The sequence below is a fragment of the Mycteria americana genome, chromosome 24 (genome assembly GCF_035582795.1).
Source record: "Mycteria americana isolate JAX WOST 10 ecotype Jacksonville Zoo and Gardens chromosome 24, USCA_MyAme_1.0, whole genome shotgun sequence".
NCBI lineage: Eukaryota > Metazoa > Chordata > Aves > Ciconiiformes > Ciconiidae > Mycteria > Mycteria americana.
Window position 1 is genome coordinate 4,048,304 of NC_134388.1, and position 18,896 is coordinate 4,067,199.

An 18,896-nucleotide genomic window follows, 5' to 3' on the forward strand; every position below is an offset into this window, starting at 1 on the left:
CCACGGCCGCCCCTCGGCCCGCCGGCGAGGCCCGCGCTGAGGCAGCGAGGGGGCCCGGCGGCCGCGGCGGGCCCGGCCCCGCTCCGCTCCGCCCCGCTCGGGCTGGGACCGCCGCCGCCGCGTCCTTTTATACCGGGGCTAAATTTAGGCTGCGCCCGAGCCGCTGCCTCCCGCCCGCCCCGTCCGGGACGCGTTTCCTCCGCTCCCTGCAATTGGCTTGAGGGCGCCCGCGCCCGCGTTATAAGGTGGGGAGGGCGGCTCGCCGCGCCGCGCCGTCCGCCGTCCCGCCCGGCCGCACCATGGCGCTGAGCGACACCATCCTGCCCTCCTTCGCCACCTTCGCCAGCCCCTGCCGCGAGAAAGCCCTCCACGAAGTGAGTCTCGCCCCCCCTCCCGCCGCCGCGCTGAGGCCGGCGCGGCTCATCGCACGGGTGGGCGGCGGTGCCGCGGCCCCGCTTCTCCCTACCCCCCCCTCAAACACCACCTCTAACCTTCTCCCTTTTCTTTCTCCCCCAGAGGTGGAAGTGCGACCAGGAGGCCAAGACCCCCGCCGGTACCTGGGGCGGCCTCTCTCCGCGCAAAGAGGATGAAGATCTCAACAACGTGCTGGATTTTATCCTTTCCATGGGCAGCGATGGCTACGGCCAGAGCGCAGCCGGTGGGGACTATCCCCCTGCCCAAGGGGAGAGCGGCGGCTTTTACCAGACAAACCCGTCCCCGGGATGCTACAGTGCCCTGGAGCAGGGCAGCCCCCCGCCCTACAACGCCGGCATCGTGCCGGAGATGATCCGCTCCGAGATGGACTCCAACTACTGCCCTCCTGGCAACGTCCACGGGCGGTTCTTCGTGACACCCAGCTTCGGGGGCCCGCAGTTCGTTGAGAACATTAAGCCCGAGCCTGACATGGACAATTATGGACCGGTCCTGGGTCTGGTGCCCCAGGCTTGCCCGAAGATCAAGCAGGAGGGCAATGCGACCTGCATGATGGCCTATGAGCAGCCCCGGGTGGCCAGCTCCCCGCAGATCCCCGGGGCAGAGACGCCCCCGCTGAGCCCCGACGATCTCATGGTGAATGACTGCCACACGCAGATGATGTGCCCCTCATCCGTGTCCTTCCAGCAGAGCTACCACCCAGCCTCCGGCTTCCACCACCCGCAGACCCATCTCCAGTACCAGAACACCTCCCAGTTTGGCCTTTTCGAGGACAGCCTGCCCTTACAACCCTCCGCTCCCAGAGGCATGCTCACCCCTCCTTCCTCCCCTCTGGAGCTGCTGGACTCCAAACCAAAAAGAGGACGTCGGTCCTGGCCACGGAAGAGGACAGCCACTCACACGTGCACCTACGCAGGTTGCGGGAAGACCTACACCAAGAGTTCGCACCTGAAGGCCCACCTCAGGACGCACACAGGTAAATACGACTGGTCGCCTTCATCCGGAGATAACGCTGCTTGCCGGTTGCGATAGCCGCCTGTATAAAACAGTTTGCAGCCTGAGCTTTAACCCTGTAGTCTAACTCCAGGAGTATTCACGGTTGAGCTATGACAGGTGATCAGACCTATAATGCCTAAGCGTTTTCCTATGCGTAGGTAGGTCAAAGCTTTTCTAAGGGCTTCCAACGCCCGTTCTCAAACGATTTTCGTTGCGGGTATAGTTTAGCAGAAATAGTTCCACATTTCACAGGTACAGGTTTAGCAAAGGAGTTGCTAGAGCAGTCTCGTTTGGCTTAAAAGCACTTGGATGTTATTGTGGCAGGACTTGGTAGCAAATAAAAGGGTACGCTGAGATAAACTCGGAAGGTTGCCTAGCATGTGATGCTGCCCGTACGTGGGAGTGCCGCGCTGAGTCACGCTCTCTGTGATTTCTCCAACAGGTGAAAAGCCCTACCACTGCAACTGGGAAGGCTGCGGCTGGAAGTTTGCTCGCTCCGACGAACTCACCCGTCACTATCGCAAGCACACCGGCCACCGGCCCTTCCAGTGCCACCTCTGCGACAGGGCGTTCTCCAGGTCAGACCACCTGGCTTTGCACATGAAACGGCACATGTAGCCCTAGAGACTCTGACCTGCCGACAGTGGACGTTATTTAACTGCTCAGGTGCAGAAGCGTTAAAAACTTGTAGCTGGTACTACGTAGGGAGGCACCGACGCTCTAGCGATGGAAGCTGAGGAGGATTTGACACAAGGAGACTTAGCCAGTCATCTCCTGCAGAGAATTTGACGTGACTATCAGTGAACCTGCCCGTCCTGGCCAGGAGACTAGGGGTTATTTATGCAGCTTCTGTGAAGGGTAAACTCCATAAGACTCCATACAGACTGTATAGAAGAAGCTGTAAATATGTTTTTTCTGATTCTAACTGCCCCGTCCTAAGCTTTACGAGACAATGTTTGTATGGAAACTGCCTGAAGTTGACCCTAGAAGAGGTTAAATGAATGTTACTGTAGCTAACGATGTTATTTTAGATGTCGGTTGAAGGCATGGCTAAGAGAACACTCCTATTGTTAGACTGTTTGTTTCACAGGTGCAATAATATTCTTGTTTGCCATGATCTACACTAGAAGTACAGGGCTTGATGTCTTGTAAGAAAATAACCTATTTTACTGTAATTTTTTTTATATATTGTAAATAATTTTATACAATGAGAAATATTGTATATGTAAATAGAAGACAAATGGGTATTTTGCCTATTTCTGTTTTTATAAAAACGTAATTTTTCAATGTTTGAAAACATTTCATCTTTTTAATAAAATAAGTTTTTAACTGCTGTGATTTTTATTCTCCTTTGACATATCCCTGTTACTTTTTCCCCTGCTGGCTGGACCAACAACCACCTGGTTATGTTTTAAATTATCAACGACCGTAAGAAGAGGCTTAAAAAAATCTGAGCTATGGGTTTTTCTAAAATAGATAACAGAGTACGTAATTCATTCTCAATGGTAAACAAGATACAATATGGTGTTTTATCAAAAAATCAAATAGGAAAGTAGATCACATTCAAAATATACTTCCTAAAAATGGTTAAGTAAGCAACACTATAATTTCAGTCTCATTTCTAGTTTATGCTAGACTATTTTAATAGCATCCTTAATGTTTTCCAGATGCAGTTATAGTTTTGCCAGCAGTGTGTGGGTTTTTACTATAAATTTAAACACTGCATTTTTGTAATTACGGAGGCTTATTTTAAGGCATTCTTGTACATAAATTATCCTTGCTCTCAAGAGCTCGGTGCAGAATTCCAATAGAACAGTAGTGGAATTTAAACATAAATTCACAACACAGGTTAAAATACCTTCATAACTCATTCCCAAAAACTTAAATTCACTTCATAATTTTGAATCCCACCTATATTTCAGGAGTTAAGAAAGATATTTACTATTTTGAAGGAAAATAAGTTAGCCAGGAATCTAGATTCTGAAAACTAATTTGGAATAAAGTGGATACTGCAGTAGCTAGAGCAGTGAAGAGCTGCAACAAGTCAAATGAAGCCCCCCCAAAAGCTCTTCCCCAGCTGTAAATGAGATCGTAAGTCCAAATAGTATAGCCATGCAATTACTCTGAAACTCTGATGAGGATCCTCTGTTTTTACAGCTACGGTTTAGTGGTGAGCCTTGGTATTTGTAGAACAAAATCACTGTTAATTAAGTATGCAGACTCAGCTTAATATTGGAGCATTTCTCCTTGACATCTGGATAGTTGGGACTTGATTTTAATCAAGCTTGTGACATTTTTCTGACTTTACAAGTTGGAATACGCAAGAATGAAATCAACAGGAATACATTTAAAGTAACTACAAATATAGCTATTCTTCTGTGAAAGCAAAGTCTGCAGTTGTTCATGTGGCACAGATGTATTTTGGGCTTCTAATCGTTGACATGGAAGAATGAGTTCCACATTTCACTTTTATAGCTCTTTCGAAGTGAAATATAAGGGAGATTTAATATTTCTTCATTAAAAACAAACCTCATTTATTTGCTAGAAAAAAAATTGCACAATCTAATTCCAGAAAGTGAGGATGACTTAAAGATGTCCTAAAATTAGCACATTCATTGTTGCAACAGTTCTAGGTATTTCCTTCTCTTTCCCCATAGCTGAAGATTTTCACATTTCAGCATGTCCTTCAGTGTTTATAAGCTTAAGAACGCAATTTTTGAAATTGTCTTACCCTAACCTTTCCATAGCCACCCGGCTTTCCCTTGCTCTTTCCGAAGAACTGGAAATGTTTTTAGTCATTCCCAGGTTTCACTGATACAGTGCAATCTTAAACTATTCCCTCTTTCGTGACGTAATTAAAAGAAGACGCAGAGGTTTGACACCTCGCTGCGGTGGGTACGGCCACCCCTCGGTGCGCAGCCCCGCATCTGGCTCGGGCAGGTCCCCAGACAGAGCTCTCCAGCAGTGGGGGAGAGCTTGGAAGCATCACGCCGTGCTTAGCTGGCTCTGCTCGTCCCCAGCCATCTCTGGTGACCTCTAGTAGAGGCCGGGTACTGGGCCAGGTGGCCCTTTGGTCTGGCCACTTTTCTATCCTCCCAGATTACAAGGGTGAACGAGAGCTATAGGCGGGGAACCGGCACAAAGCACGAACGCTGCACAGTGCCTGCATGCAGAGATAAATGTTACTGCATCCACCAGCCCTTAAAAACCCCCGGCTTGTGCGGCTCCTCTGTAGCAGCCACGGCGATGGCATGTGTGCTCCTCCTCGGTACCTCTGCATGGGACCGGCCAAGCTTCCCTTTGCTCCAGTGAATAAACAGTCCAGCTGTAAGGGTCATAACCTCTGCTACCTCTGCTCCTGTTCACTAGAAGGTCTTCAGATAAGACGCTTGTTATCTGCGTGATACCCTGTTACCAAACAGCTCTCAAATCATGCACGGTGGAGACATGCTCTGCTGTGTGCTGTTCATGACATAAACACGAGCAGGTTGTGTCCTCTGAGCTTTTACATTTGTTGTGACTCAACTGAAAACAGGGCAAAGCCATCCTCGTACATATAAATATATAAAAAAACCCCCAAACCATATAAAAATAGATAAATACAAGTCTCTGAAAGTGGGGGGGGGGGGACACAAAACACTAATAAGAGCTCATGACCAACTTTATTTTAATTGTTTAAGGGAGGGCATATATGAAATTTGCTGTGTGGTCTTTACAGGAAACTGCAGGTTCTTGAATCTCAAGATAATCTTGTAGCAGAAAGAAAGAGATGCTGATCTCATTCTTCTCACATTCTATTATGAGTAATTGTCAACTCTTTCTTTTTTTTTTTTAATTGCCTTAAATTAGTACATCCAAAGATGTGCTGATGTGATTCCACCAAGCTACCAAGCCTCCCCTGGCCAGCAGGAAATCTCTAACACTCTGCAATGTCCTCTCATAATAGACCATCAGGTCATCATCTTTTTTAAGTAATTTTGTTCTAATTAACACAAAAACCCCAGAATCCCAGATGCCTCCCAGGGAGCATGCAGCAAAGACCTGCCCTCTCCATCTGCAGCTATCCTGGATTTGATTTTGACACACTAGGGAAGGGGAAAAAAAAAAAAAGAAAAAAAAAAAAGAAGTTGTAGTCAAAGCCGATAGGAGGAAATGTAGAGTCCGTTGTAAACAAGATTTTCACACATATTCGTATAAGATACCACAGTGATGGGCTCACTATACTTGCAAGATAGATTGCCAGATTAGATAGAGCACGTTAAGTTACAGAAACTACCAAATCCTGCACAACGTTCCTAGTGAAAGTTTTAGCAAATATTTCTGAATTCGAGACACCATCCAGAGGAGTTACTGTTTAAAGTCAGTTAATTCCACTCCAGGTTTCAGAGCGTGGTGTTTCGCTACGCTGAAAACGGTTGTTCTCTCACCTGCTGACTTCAGAAGAGTCAGTTAAATCTGTACTACATGGGAACTCATCTTCAGAAAACACCGTAACGCAGAGTCTGTTGCTGCTGAAACAGCCCCAAGAACAGACCGGCGTCCTGCCGCCCCAGGGGCCGTTGCAGTCGCTCCGGCACCTTCCAGCTCTCCGGGGAGATGCAGCACCCTGCAAAGCAGCCCAGCGCCACACCAGCACCCTGCCAGCAAGTGGGCAGGGCGCTTTCAAATCCGTTTTTTTCAACCCTGAAGTGGAAGGCTGGAGTAGAAACCCTCAGGCTTTTCTGGAAGTTCATTTTAGAGTTGCAGTTTTGCAGCTGATAACGGCTGGGGGAGTTTAAAGCTTTAATTTTGGCCATAGCTTACTGTGTGCAGGGACGGGGGGATTTCAGCCTGTGCAAGTCCTCGGTTACTCGCAGCCGTTTACAAACTGCCTGAAAACACTGACTCGCTCTACACTTTGGTCCTCCATCCACAAGAATTGCCAAAAAAAGTTTGTCCATCCTTCAAATTATAGGACTGTGTGGTTCTGTGGTTTTCTGTGGTAGAAGCTCCATGGTTTCTAAAGCTATTTTGTGCACCTATAACACAGAGTAGCTGTTAGGCTTTTCTTAAATTGAATTTTCGAAGCCAGAATCCCAAGCTCTAGCAATTTCTTTTGCTATATTTAAATAAAACAACTACAACAAAGTCATGTAGCCATTGCTATGGTAACTAGCAGTGTTGGGGGGAAACATAAAGAGGAAAATTCAATCCAAACCCCATGTAATTTAATAGGGAGAAAACTATCCCCGTTGCTAACATCCGAAACGTACTTGGTGGCATCTACAAACCTTAAAATTCCTGCGTGTCCTTGAAGCAGCCGCTCTCAGCTGGGTCTGTAACGGGTCCCACCTGCCCAGGACTCATCCTGCATGCCAAGAGCAGAGCGGTTGGAGCTCCTGAAACCGGCTGGGACTGCAGCAACCCCGCTCTGCCATGACCGAAGACCCAGGCTTAGGCACACCTCCGTTCAGAAATGTGCTTCCCATAGATTTGGAAGAGAAGGAATCGATTTACAAACCAAACACCAGTAACCTAAAGCACTTAGCCATACACAATTCCCAGGCCCCGGAGGTAACTGGCTCAAGTTATTGATTCCCAGAGACTCCTTAAAGCTCTGTACTATTTGATCCCAACCAAGCAATTCCCCATCACTTGGGCTGAGATTGGGAATAGCCTCTGCCACGCAACAGTCCTCTCAGCTTGAAGCGCACAGAGGAGGCAGGGATTTATCCTAAACTTGTTAGGCAGAAAATGTGTTTGATTTAATCTTTTGAGGTCTGACTTTTCAGCCACAATTATTTGATCTTATAATATTTTATGTAGACACAAAAAAATGAGTCATATGCACTGCTTTACGTAGGAACTTTAACAAAACCACCTTTCCAAGCACAAGGAGAGCAGGAGCAACGAAGTTTTCATTTACTCTGTAACCATAGTTAGCATTAGTTACCTGCTTATTCACCTGCTTCAATTATAATTCCTTTTAGCAAATCAAAAGTATTCTGTACTTTGTAGTAAGCATAAATTCAGCAACGCAGAAATTGCAGATGAACTTACAGGTTTATAATTAAATACGGTATCCCTTTAAATCACTTTTACTTTGGTTTCTTGCACTTCTTACAGCTCAGAGCATTCCTGGAGTTCTGACCTATCATTATGTCATCAGGAAACATCTGGAATATGACATTGGACATCCCCTGTGACATTTAATACATTAGGCGAGAAGCTACTGAGCCTGAGGCTTAAACACAAAACACAACACACCAAAAAAATCCTCAAATCCCCAAACCCACTTTTTTTGCAGCCCGTGCACGATGACAGCCTAAGTGGGTTTTGATATATTAATGATTTTATATCGCAAGCACTTGCAAAATAAGGGATAGAGGATGCCTGGGTGCCCTTCCTGCGGGTGCAAGGGCTGGGCAGAGAGCGCAAGGCTTTGTTCTTCTGTACAGTTTCCTTCTGAAAAGCAGTGATTGAGGACAACATCTATGGGAAGTTAAACAGCAGAACTATATTATGTTTGCAGCTGGCGCAGAGCGTTATGAGAACTCATCAATAGGGAAGGCTATAGCATTTGTAAGAGATGCTGTATCAGCACTAATAAAAAAGTTTTAATTGCGGTCATTACATTAAAAAAATGCTAACCAGACAGGAGCTAAATGATGTTCAGAGTGACTAAATTGATAGTCATGTGCAGCAGACAGGAGATTCAGCAAGTTTTTCCCGGTAGCGCCTCCCCAAGAAAAATATGACTGCAATTTCAGTGGTGGGGATGGCAGCAAGGCTCAGACTTTCACAACACAAGCTGGTCTTGGGTCATATTTAGGCACAGTCAACAAATGCTACATTTGTTTTTGAGGTTTAACAGCTGGGCTCGTAGCTTTGAGTTCCTTTATATTCGAGTTTCCACTTGCAAATGTTTCTTCTTGAACAGGATGCCTACGCTTTTCTTCCCCTCCCGGTGAAGAGCCTCTTGGCCTCGACACGATGCCTGCTATAGGGAGTCCTTTCGGATTAGGCATGGACAACGGAGCTCGGGCAGGTATTTGGGAAATTGTTCGGATGGCTACGTTGTCAGACTCCAAAAACTCGAGTGGGAGCAAAACACGGAGCTGTGGCCCAAGTTTTTATAAGCGAAGAAGAGCATTACACGACGAGAGAACGTGGGTAGGAAGTTGCGCCTGTCTGCGACACACTACAGTCAAATCCTGGCTTCAAAATGTCAACGTACTAAAAATATTGCTGGAGAGCAATTTCAAGAGAAACCTGCCTTGGCAATCTGTTGTTAACCATGCCAATGTGTGCAGAAACAGAGTAAATAAAACAAACAGATGGGAGAATAGTGAGTCAAAGTGAATAATGTCAAATAGTCCGATAGTGAGGTGTGTTTTTCCAGCAAGCAGAAAGGGTTTGTCTCTGGTGATCTCTCTAACCCCTCCCAGTATAAATTGCCTGGATGTTTAGCATTGCGGCACACAAATTGTTTTGGAAAGGGTGCGGCATTGGATTTTCTGACTGGTCTGTACAGACCAAATGTGGCCGGGACAAGGAAGAAGGGGAAGGACAGAAGGGAAAACAGTGCGCGGAAGGCACCAGCCAAAAGAAAAAAGATCTCAACGCAGAGAATCAAGCAGTTGTTCAAAGCGAGATTCACAAATGTGACACAAAAGCTTGTGAAATTGTGGACCAAAAAAAAGGTAAAGAAAGATTGCCGAAGTCTCAGCGCTCCAAAAAGTAACTTTTCATTTATTATATTAAACAATAACATTTCTCTTATTAAACAATAAACACATGAGATGGGTTAAAATTAAAATACCTTTCAATTTGTTATGATATTTGAAAGATAAATATAACTACAATAATGTACATATTTGGAAATATTAGTCAAATTTAGGTCAACATTGTAGTTTCCACTTTGTGTTTCCACCTTTTTTAGGTCAGACTAAAGAACGTCATGTTAAAAGGGACACCAGAAGAGCACTCTGTAATTGTAACAGCAGAAGGAACCATAGTCACTGGGAGTTTTCCTTTTAAAGTTAAACTTAAAGGGGAAGGCAGAAGCTGGAGAAATGAAAATTCCGTTTTATAACAAATTAGCCTTTATTTATAAAACTTTCAAGTAAAAAGAGCAGTATATCAACTGATAAAACAGGCGTGTCAATGAATAATAGTTAACATATTTACTCTAAAAATAAATCTTCTATGATTCCACCATACTCCAAGCAAAATTCTTTTCTAAGAAAAGATGTTTGTTGTGAAGTCTACAGAGAGATGCAATGGCTGACACACAACAAAAACGTAGCTGTTCCACCAGTGTAGGAAGATATTTGAACTAGATCATTATTAGCACAGATCAATTCACTTTAACAGAGTTCCAACTCTAAATGAGGATTAAACAGAAATGAAATTCCTGAGAGGGAGGAATAAAACGCAGAAGAAGGGAGAAATCAAACTCTTACACGAGGGAAAGCAACAATTCTACTTGGACCAAAATTCCTTGGGCCTCGGTTCTACAGAATAAATACTCTTCTCAATGGAGAAACACTAAAGAAGAAATAGTAACCCCAAAAGGATTATAAGAAGAATCCAAGAAAAGTGCATTATCTTTGAGCATAAGATGACAAAATAATTTCTACAAAAATTTCTGACAACAGATTTCACAGACAGGAATTAAAAAAAAAAAAGGTTACACAGTCAGACACAGCTTGGAATTTCCTACACTTTGAGAGCGCATTACATGAAACAAAACACAGTGAGGACTGACGATCCTCATAGGGCAGAGATTTCATAAGGAAAAATTTGCCAATATAAAAATATTTCATACAGCATTATTGTAGAAGTACTACTTTTATGAGCATCTGTTTTTATTGCAGAATGACTGGTATGTTTTACAACAGGACTATTTGAATATAACTTAGGGAAACCACTCGAGGCAAATGTGAACATACTGGTCTATAAAGGATAATGTGGGTAATTCAATACCTGTGTCCTACATGCAAAGTTTGCATGCGTAGGTTGAACGTGAATAATTGTCCGTCTTTCCTGTTTTAGCTGTTGTGCCTCGGTGCCGTGTGCAATTCATGGTTTTCCATGAGTCATTCCAGCAGTGACGATACTCTGTATAAAACACACGTGTGCCACTATAAAAGCCTACTAAACTCTTTGTGATTGCTCAATGTCCCACAGAGTCTAATAATTTATCTGAGTAGAAAGTAGAATCACCTCCACTCTTTCCTCAAAGCCAAGAATGCAATGGATAGTCATTCCTCCTGAAGTAAAAGCTTAAGTGGAAATGGAGGAAAAACAGAGCTGAAATCCAGATGACAATTATATGCAACCTATATCACTGGAATGAAGCAAGAAAAACATGTTTTCCACCTTAGCGTGCGACTCTTCGGGGTATATGTGTGTATGCGTGTATGGGAATAGCTCCTTAAAATAATTTTTAAAAAAGGGGAAAAAAGAAAGAGAGAAGTGAAACTACAAGCAAATGTAGGAGAAAAATCATTGCCTCAGCCTAGAGAAAAAAGAAAAGATGACGTGACCATCACATACAAGAAGATCCGAAATTGAGCCTACAATTCAAAAAGACACTTTAAAAACTCAAAAGAATGTGCAATCACATCCAGTCAGATGATAGCTACTTTCTGCCAGGTTTCCCTCTCACACTTGGCACAGCTAGCCAACACGGTTTTTCATGCCAATGAAAGTAATCTTGAAACAAATTTATTAGAAGTAGTCATTTCTCCTTTTTTTTCTTTCACCAGAACTTTGAAATTCTAAGAGCCATGATCTAATCTGCATTTCTGTAAAAATTCCATTGCTGTATCCATCTCTGTTTAGAGAATACATACATACACACAAGCTTTAATATATAGAATATATATGCATATTCTACATATTCATTGTATATACACATTTTATGTACAGCACAAGTAACTATATACTAGACATAGTATGTGGACATATATAGTATATACACACACTATTATTACATTATACAATACACTATATATATATACACACATAGACACAAATAATATGGATCTCATAATGTACACTGTATATGCATTGTGTATACTCACATTTTATATATCTTGCATTGTACATATTTTCTCTGCCCAAATAGCGATAGGCCTATTTGTGCTTTAAATTTCACTGTTCTGGAGGAAGAAGAAGATCAATGTCTTGCGATAAAGGTTTTTTCTCTTAGAAGAACAAGTGCAGGTATTATACAAAACACTGAGTTACAAGCCTAAGGGAAGAATGTGGGTCGTCTTCCTTTTTACAAGGAAAACTGTGTTAAATACAACAGGGAGAAATCACAGCTAAGTTTTCTTCTACCGCAGTGTCTAAAATTTTGAATCAAGAGTGTTTCAGTAAACCTAAGGTTACTAAATCTAATACACTGTGCATAGAGGACATGTTCTGTCCTCGTTCATTTGCTTGATCTTCCGTTACTGTCCAAGCAAATATGAAGAATGAGTCAATAAGGAAATAGGAAAACGAGCAATCCGTTCTAACGCTATATGGAATGCTAGATTAATTCACATTTCTGGCTTCCTGCTGAACATCTTGAAAACACCGACTCATTGCCTCAGAAGCGTTATAAATTACAGTATTTGAGAGCACTGACAGAGTAGCAGAAAGTCTTATTATGCTACAGAACTCAGAAAATGAATCAAGCTGTTTAGCTCATCCACCCCGTCCCACTGGAGTGACGTCATCCAAGTAGTAGTCCAAAAGTGGTTTTCCCTCCTAAAATGGCACTACACACAAATGGGGTTTTATTGTAGCAGAAGAGACACCACAAAGACTCGGGCCCAAATGAAAATGAAAAGGAGAATCTTACACATGGATACAACCTGTTTAACTTCACTGAGAATCCTGCGGCCATTCCATTTTGAAAATTGCTCTTTCATAGCAAAAGTTTTATCTCATATTAGCTACCGACAGACCCAACTTTGCTCTCAGAGACTTCAAGTCCTGTACACCAACAGCAAAGAGCATTTGTTGACATTTTAGTATGTTTGATTGTTTAAACTAACATATTTCAGAGAAAAATTACCACAATGGGAAGGGATTTCAAATCAGGTTCTGTCAAATTAGAAATATCTTCTACTGCATTCCAAAGGGGTCATTAAAAGGCAGTATTAAAGATCATTATATGGATGGGTTTTGATACCAGAATGCCTCTTCTCCCCTTCTGAGGGGAATTAAAGATTCACATTATTTGTAGTACCGTTAGCACAGGAGACACACAGCAAACAGGGAATTGTGACTCCTAAAACTGCATTTTGAGATATGGGGTTTCGCTTTTGTCATATGTATTGCTGCGTATGTAAAGGGATGGATGTGCGTGTGTACGTACATACACAGACATGCACTCGCCCATATACCTACTCACAGAAGCCTGAGACAACAAATGCCACATCTTAGCTGCATTTCAGAGCTGAAAACTACTAAGAAGATTAAAATGATCCAATCTGATTCTTATCTCTGTGTAAGGAAAGCATCCAGAATAAGGCAATTACAACAGAATGGGGAAAGAGTGTTCTCATTCAGTGAACAGGCACTATCTTTGTATTATGAAAAACAAAAGCAAGGAAGCAAGGACATAAAAAATATAAATGCATTAAAGATGATGAAGGAATATACCACATCTTCAAAAAAAATAGAGAAAATGTTGTAAGATAAGGGCTGCATCAGTAAAAACACAGACTGTTAAGCTTTGTATTCCTACACAACCAAGGATAGGAAAGCAGATATACAATAAGGACATTTTAAAAATTTTGTGCTAGATGCCTACTCTGTTTAGACATAAAAGTCCAAGGCAAAGACAACTGAAGTGTTAGAATTCCGGTAATGAGAAAAGGCATTTTTAGTAAGTAAATCATTCACAGACTTATCATAAGGACTTATTTTATATATGACATGTAAAACACATTCTGTGTTATCCTTACCAGGTGGAAGTATCGAGTTCTACAGGTGTATATAAAATCGGTGCCTACTTGGACTTACTTACTACTGCAAGCCGTATTTTAAAGCCAATCCAGTCTACCAGTACTTCTACAACTTGCGCATGAACATGTATTTGGCAAATAAAATCTATTTCAACTTGGCCTTTTTTCAGCTAAATTATGTTTGATCTGTAACCCCATAATGTAAAATAGGTGGAATTCAAGAAACAGAGGTAAAGACGGTCTCGCACAGTCAATTGGGTAACACAAATAACACGGTCTATGTTCTGGCAGTTGGAGCAAAAGAGGGTAAAATGAGTTGTAGGGATGAACACTGTTCAAGCTTTGTACGTTTTCCATTGCTTGATTTTACATGAAAGCAGCACTCAAACTTGTATCACAACCCTGCAATCATATTTGCTTATGAGATAAAGCAAGATTTTGCCCTAACGATTTAATTGCCAAATTATTTGTCCAATTTACTACAACTGAATTAACTCCCTCTTTTACAACGTCACATACAATTATTAAAAGTCAATGCAAACAAATGTTTAAATTAACAGAACTACTCATTCATAGAGGCTTCAAATTCATAATATTTTATACAGTTCACTATGTTTGTATTCATCATATAGAAACTGCCAGATTCTTTTGTAAAGCCACACCTCCTGGATAAAAAGGGACCATCCAATACTGAATTTTATGCTGAAGACTTTGACATACATGACGCAGATGACATACTGATTAGCCTACCATGAATTATTAAATAAATGTAACAAGTGAAAGCTAATTCTATAAATATTATCTTTTTATGACATTTTCTTTGAAATTCATACTGCGGCCTCAAAAACCCAATGGAATTCAGGTAATAAAAAGCCAGATTCACAAGTTGCAGTTTACTATATGCAACATTGTCGTCCAGATAAAGAAACTTTGCTTTCAGTATCTTAGGATCATACGTTAAATTTCTTACAAGCAGTAAATTTTATCTAGAACATATAATACAGCTTATACAGTGTTTCCTGCATATTATGCACTTGAAAAGCCACACAGAGCCCAGTTTGACGTGACCAGCCAGTCTTGTTTAGAGTTGAAGGTGACTAGAATTATTTTCACAACATAAACCAAGAATTTAGTATTTTTATAAAAGCCACGTTTAAAGGTCTCACTTGGACAGGGTGGAGCCAAAGAACCTCTATTTAAGAGTTTGGCATATCGGCCTTACTGAGTGCAATAGCCAACTCAAGGTCTTCTTGTTCTTGTCTCCGCAATCGAGCTAGTCTTTCTTGCTCTGCTTTTTCACTCTCACGCTTTGCCCATGCCAGCTGCTGTTCTTCATTTCCAAACTAAAAAATGAAAACGGAAAATAAATTAATAAATTTACCAAAAAGCTAGAAGAAATTATGTGAAAAATACAATGAATCAGACTTATTAAATATATGGATCAAGTATACCAAGCTGTCTTAGAGTAGTTCTTCTGGATTAAGATAAAAATTCACTCACTGATTTCCTCACTCCATCCTTTAATTTATTTCCTTAATTTCTTCCTCCTCCCACCAGGAAACTAACCCATCTGGGCTGCACGTCCCTGCATCCATGTCTCAGTTGTGTATGAAAATGGCCAGGGGACTGGAGCCAAACAAAAACTCCACAAATACAAAAAAAGCAAGTTAGTGGTTTGGGAGCATAGCAACCTACATCCATTTTTAAGAATAGTAAATAGCTGGTAAAAACAAGAGTTATTTACTCTTGCCTCCATTGCAGAGAGTTTTATTGTAGTATTTCCTGCTAAGGGTGAGGGGTTTTAATAACGACTCTGGAGACGGCCGATTTGTGGGAAGTTTCACCACCAAATCAAAAGTTACAAAAAGTGCTTCTGTTACTGTTCATAAAATATATGCAGAGTTTTTCCAGTAAGAAATAATGTACGAGAATCCAATTTACTTCAGCAGAAAACACTAAGGAAATATAGCACATTATAACATTCAGCTTCTAAGCCTGTTTGAGCTTCCCAAAACACATTTGAGTACACTGCTGCAAGACTATTCCAAAATTATATTCCAGTATTTACCACTGAAGTATGCAAAAGTTTTGCTTGTTTGAACGTTTTGCACAAAATATTAAAATATCTTAGTGAAATCATAACAATTTAAAACTAAAATATAATCCGTTACTGTTTAATTTTAGCATTTGCTGAAGAGGATGATGTTAACAGAAGCGTTCGCACAGCTGCATGCAAATGTTTGCATTATATCCCACTTCTAAAATTTGCTTTGTACTATCTTTTTTTGAATGTTCAGGAAAACATATTATTTGGGGTTTTTTTTGAAGAGAAAACTAGATAGAATTTATAGTTTCAATTTCAGCTGAATGTATACTGCAAAAATTGCCCTGTGGTCCACAACATAGCAACTCTGAACACAGCAAAATATGCCGTTGCACTCGCTGATACGGCTACACCTTCCCAGGCAAGCTCGAAATATTGAACCGAGTATTAAACGCAACTTTAAGTGCTAGACCTACGCCTAGCTGCCGATATACTAAGCCATGGCCCCCACCCCTGCCTTTTCCACTCTGCATTGTATCTATAATTCATATTTTTTAAGTAAATGCGTCTATTTGAATTTCTTTCAACCCAAGTCCAATTCTCATTTACTCATAATTTAGTTAAATTATGCCTTATCTATGTGCTTCTGGATGCTCACAATTCCTCATTTTATTTCTCTCAATATGATTTTTCAGATGATCTGATGCAAAAGAAGAGGACTACTTTAAAATTACTTTTCTTCAAACAATACCTCTGCTTTCATTGCTATCAAAATTTAGATGAGGACCTTTGCATTCAATGTTACTGAAATACAATAAACATGCCACACATTTTATGCCATTTTACTTTTAAAATGAAGAAAACCTACTATCGTTACTCATTTAAATAATGTCAGCTGACAGGTAAGATTTAAAAGCTCACTAAGATTTTAAACAGATGATTTTTTTCAAGATACAGTAAAGAGGGATTCAAATGGAAGTAGGACTTCTCCACTTATTCCAAGAATTCAAAAAGATCATATAGCTGAGATGGAGAATAACAGTTACTATTTTCAGAAATACAATAAGCTTTGGTCAAACTCTCTGGGGTGTCTTTTTTTTTTTTTTTTTAATGTTGAGAAAACAGTTTTACTTATATAGCTTACATCTTAGGATAAGTCTTCCAAAGCTTATGAGAGTCCCAATTATGACTTGTTTATGGTACACAAGTTATATTTTTGTGGTTAAAAGTGCAGAGGGCAAAGGAAAAAAAAAAAGCGGGGGGGGGGGGAACAGGCAAGCGATTCATTGGAAAGAAATCTGGATGTGCCTTATTACAAATGGTTAGCATAAAGTAAAATTTTCAGGAGCATAGCTCTGATCATTAGATAGTGAAATACGCAACAGTTCATTAATGCCACTGATTCTTGCACAGATTGCCTATCGAAAGGTAATGTAACTGAATTACCAGTCATTTAATACAATAACAAATTCTTTGCATGTGTCCAGGTTTCAAGAAGTCTGTAAATATGTATCACATATCTGTCATTTCATTAAAACCCTCTCTTTTTGTTTTTTTTTTTTTTCTTTTTCAGAAGTACAGCTAGACCCGAGGCATAAATGAGGAAAACTGCAGACTGCAGCCAAACTAATCAAATACACAAAAAGCTACACTGACTTGTGTTTACTACATTACCAGCTTATATTAAGAGAAAAATTTTAGTTTAGTTCTAAGTGCTCCGTTTCTTGGAAATTTAAACACCTTCTGTTGGCGGAAAGATTGCTTTTCTTGTTGTTCTGTAAACTGAAGCTGGAACCTAGAAACACCTGAAATATGAGCTACCAAAAGACTTTGTTTTGTTCCAGAGAGTCGTATGTAATGCCAGTGGAAAAGTTAAGAATGCAATGAGAATATACTTAAACTCTGGGTGCATGAATTTGCCAGTGTCTCAAAAAAAAGCCAAATTTTCTAGAGTGCTACTAAAATCTAGTGAAGGCCCTCATGTTACTTCTTTGCGACAATAAATAATTCCAATTAAGAATCAGGTTATTCAATTACTCAAACCTACACGATTCTATGATTCTGTTCTCAAATTCTATGGACTTCAATTGTGTGTCAAAAAACCTTCCGTAAGTAAAACTGCTTTTAATTTCCATTATGAACAAAGTTTCCCAAACATTAGGCAAAGACAAGCACAATGTTCTTGCTGATTACAAGGTAACTAGTACACTTAAGACTTCATACAGAAGGATTAGGGATTATCAAGTGTAGCAACATAATTGTGTTACAGGCAAGCAAAAAAACCCCCAACAAACTGAAAAGAACAGGGATCAGGTCTCTCTCTTTTCAGTCAAATTCAGTTAACGCTTTTTTTTTTTTTTTTTTCTTACAGCAGTAGAAAGCAATTCACAAAACCAATTAAAAAATTAATTTCATTTGATGAAGTGCCACTTAACAGTAATTATAAGTGGCTCCTGCTCAAGATCTCATTTTTCCTACTTTCTCCTTATCTTCTAAAGTTAATCTCCTGAAAACCTGATGGCACAGCAAATTTAACACTAGAGCACCCACTGGGATGGGGATCAGAGATTTTGGTTAATCATTTGAAACAATCACTCAGTGTAAGCCACACTTTTAAGTTAAGAAATGCAGTCTGTAAGAAAGACGACAATAGCTGGGTAACAGTCATTCCGTTCCATTATTTGTCTTTCATTCAAGGAAGAAATTAGATGTTGTTCAAGAAATTTCAGATAAAGCAAGTTTTGCGTCTTGTTTTTATTAAGAATGTCACCATTTTGTATACAATCACAGAATTTAACTGTGCAAATTCAACAGGCTAGTACTAACTGTGGTAAAGCATACATAATATCTTGAACTTTGACGTCTTCAGTATCATAGATAAATTAAAGCACTGAGGCCAGCTAAAAGTATGCACAGATGACCTCAACTAACAATATCAAATAGGAAAGTGATACACATTTACTATTAACTAATGACTAGGGGAAAAAACATTAAAAATAAGCAACCTGAAAGATTCGGCTTAAAGATCTCCACTTGTCGAACACTGTGAACTGTGTCCATCAGAGTTAAGTAACAGATTAAGTTGGCAATTTCACTGCATGGCAATGTGACAGAACAAAAACACATGAAAGGAGGAAGAAGCCTGAGGCTGTGGATGGAACAGATTTCTATCTACTCATGGAAGCATTAAGAACGACACTACTACTACATTTACAACGATTTCCAATTCAATAACGTACCTGCCAGCACTAAAAACAAAGCCAGGCTTTTAGAAACCCTCGTATTTTTTAATGAATGGGTACTCGGCTTTGCTTTCAAACCTTCTGACACTGTCTTCTGGAGCGCAGTATGGACGTTTCTATATTGGTTCTACAAAACAATTTTGCTTTCTTTGTCTAACAAGGGCTTTTCTACCGTATCAGTAATTGGAACAAAATTCAACAGCTAAATTTTCCGTCTCTGTCTCATATACGTAT

The 18,896-nt window shown here is 40.7% G+C and overlaps 2 protein-coding genes across 8 annotated transcripts in view; one reads left to right on the forward strand and one right to left on the reverse strand.

The window, feature by feature from the left end:
• The first annotated feature begins 256 nt into the window (after positions 1 to 256).
• Positions 257 to 2,383, forward strand: KLF2 (KLF transcription factor 2). The gene is made up of 3 exons (XM_075524236.1): positions 257 to 374; positions 517 to 1,408; positions 1,871 to 2,383. Exons 1-3 carry the CDS (start codon positions 300 to 302, stop codon positions 2,044 to 2,046), a joined length of 1,143 nt encoding a protein of 380 aa, XP_075380351.1. The 5' UTR covers positions 257 to 299; the 3' UTR covers positions 2,047 to 2,383.
• A 6,806-nt stretch (positions 2,384 to 9,189) lies between these two features.
• EPS15L1 (epidermal growth factor receptor pathway substrate 15 like 1) overlaps positions 9,190 to 18,896 on the reverse strand; it is a 46,844-nt gene continuing 37,137 nt past the window's right edge. For 6 of the 7 annotated variants that reach the window (XM_075524559.1, XM_075524557.1, XM_075524558.1 and 3 more), the window contains one exon: positions 9,190 to 14,719. In XM_075524559.1, the coding sequence (XP_075380674.1) occupies positions 14,573 to 14,719 (147 nt within the window). In that variant the 3' untranslated portion in view covers positions 9,190 to 14,572. The remainder of the gene's footprint in view (positions 14,720 to 18,896) is intronic. The other variant, XM_075524560.1, reaches the window with a different exon arrangement.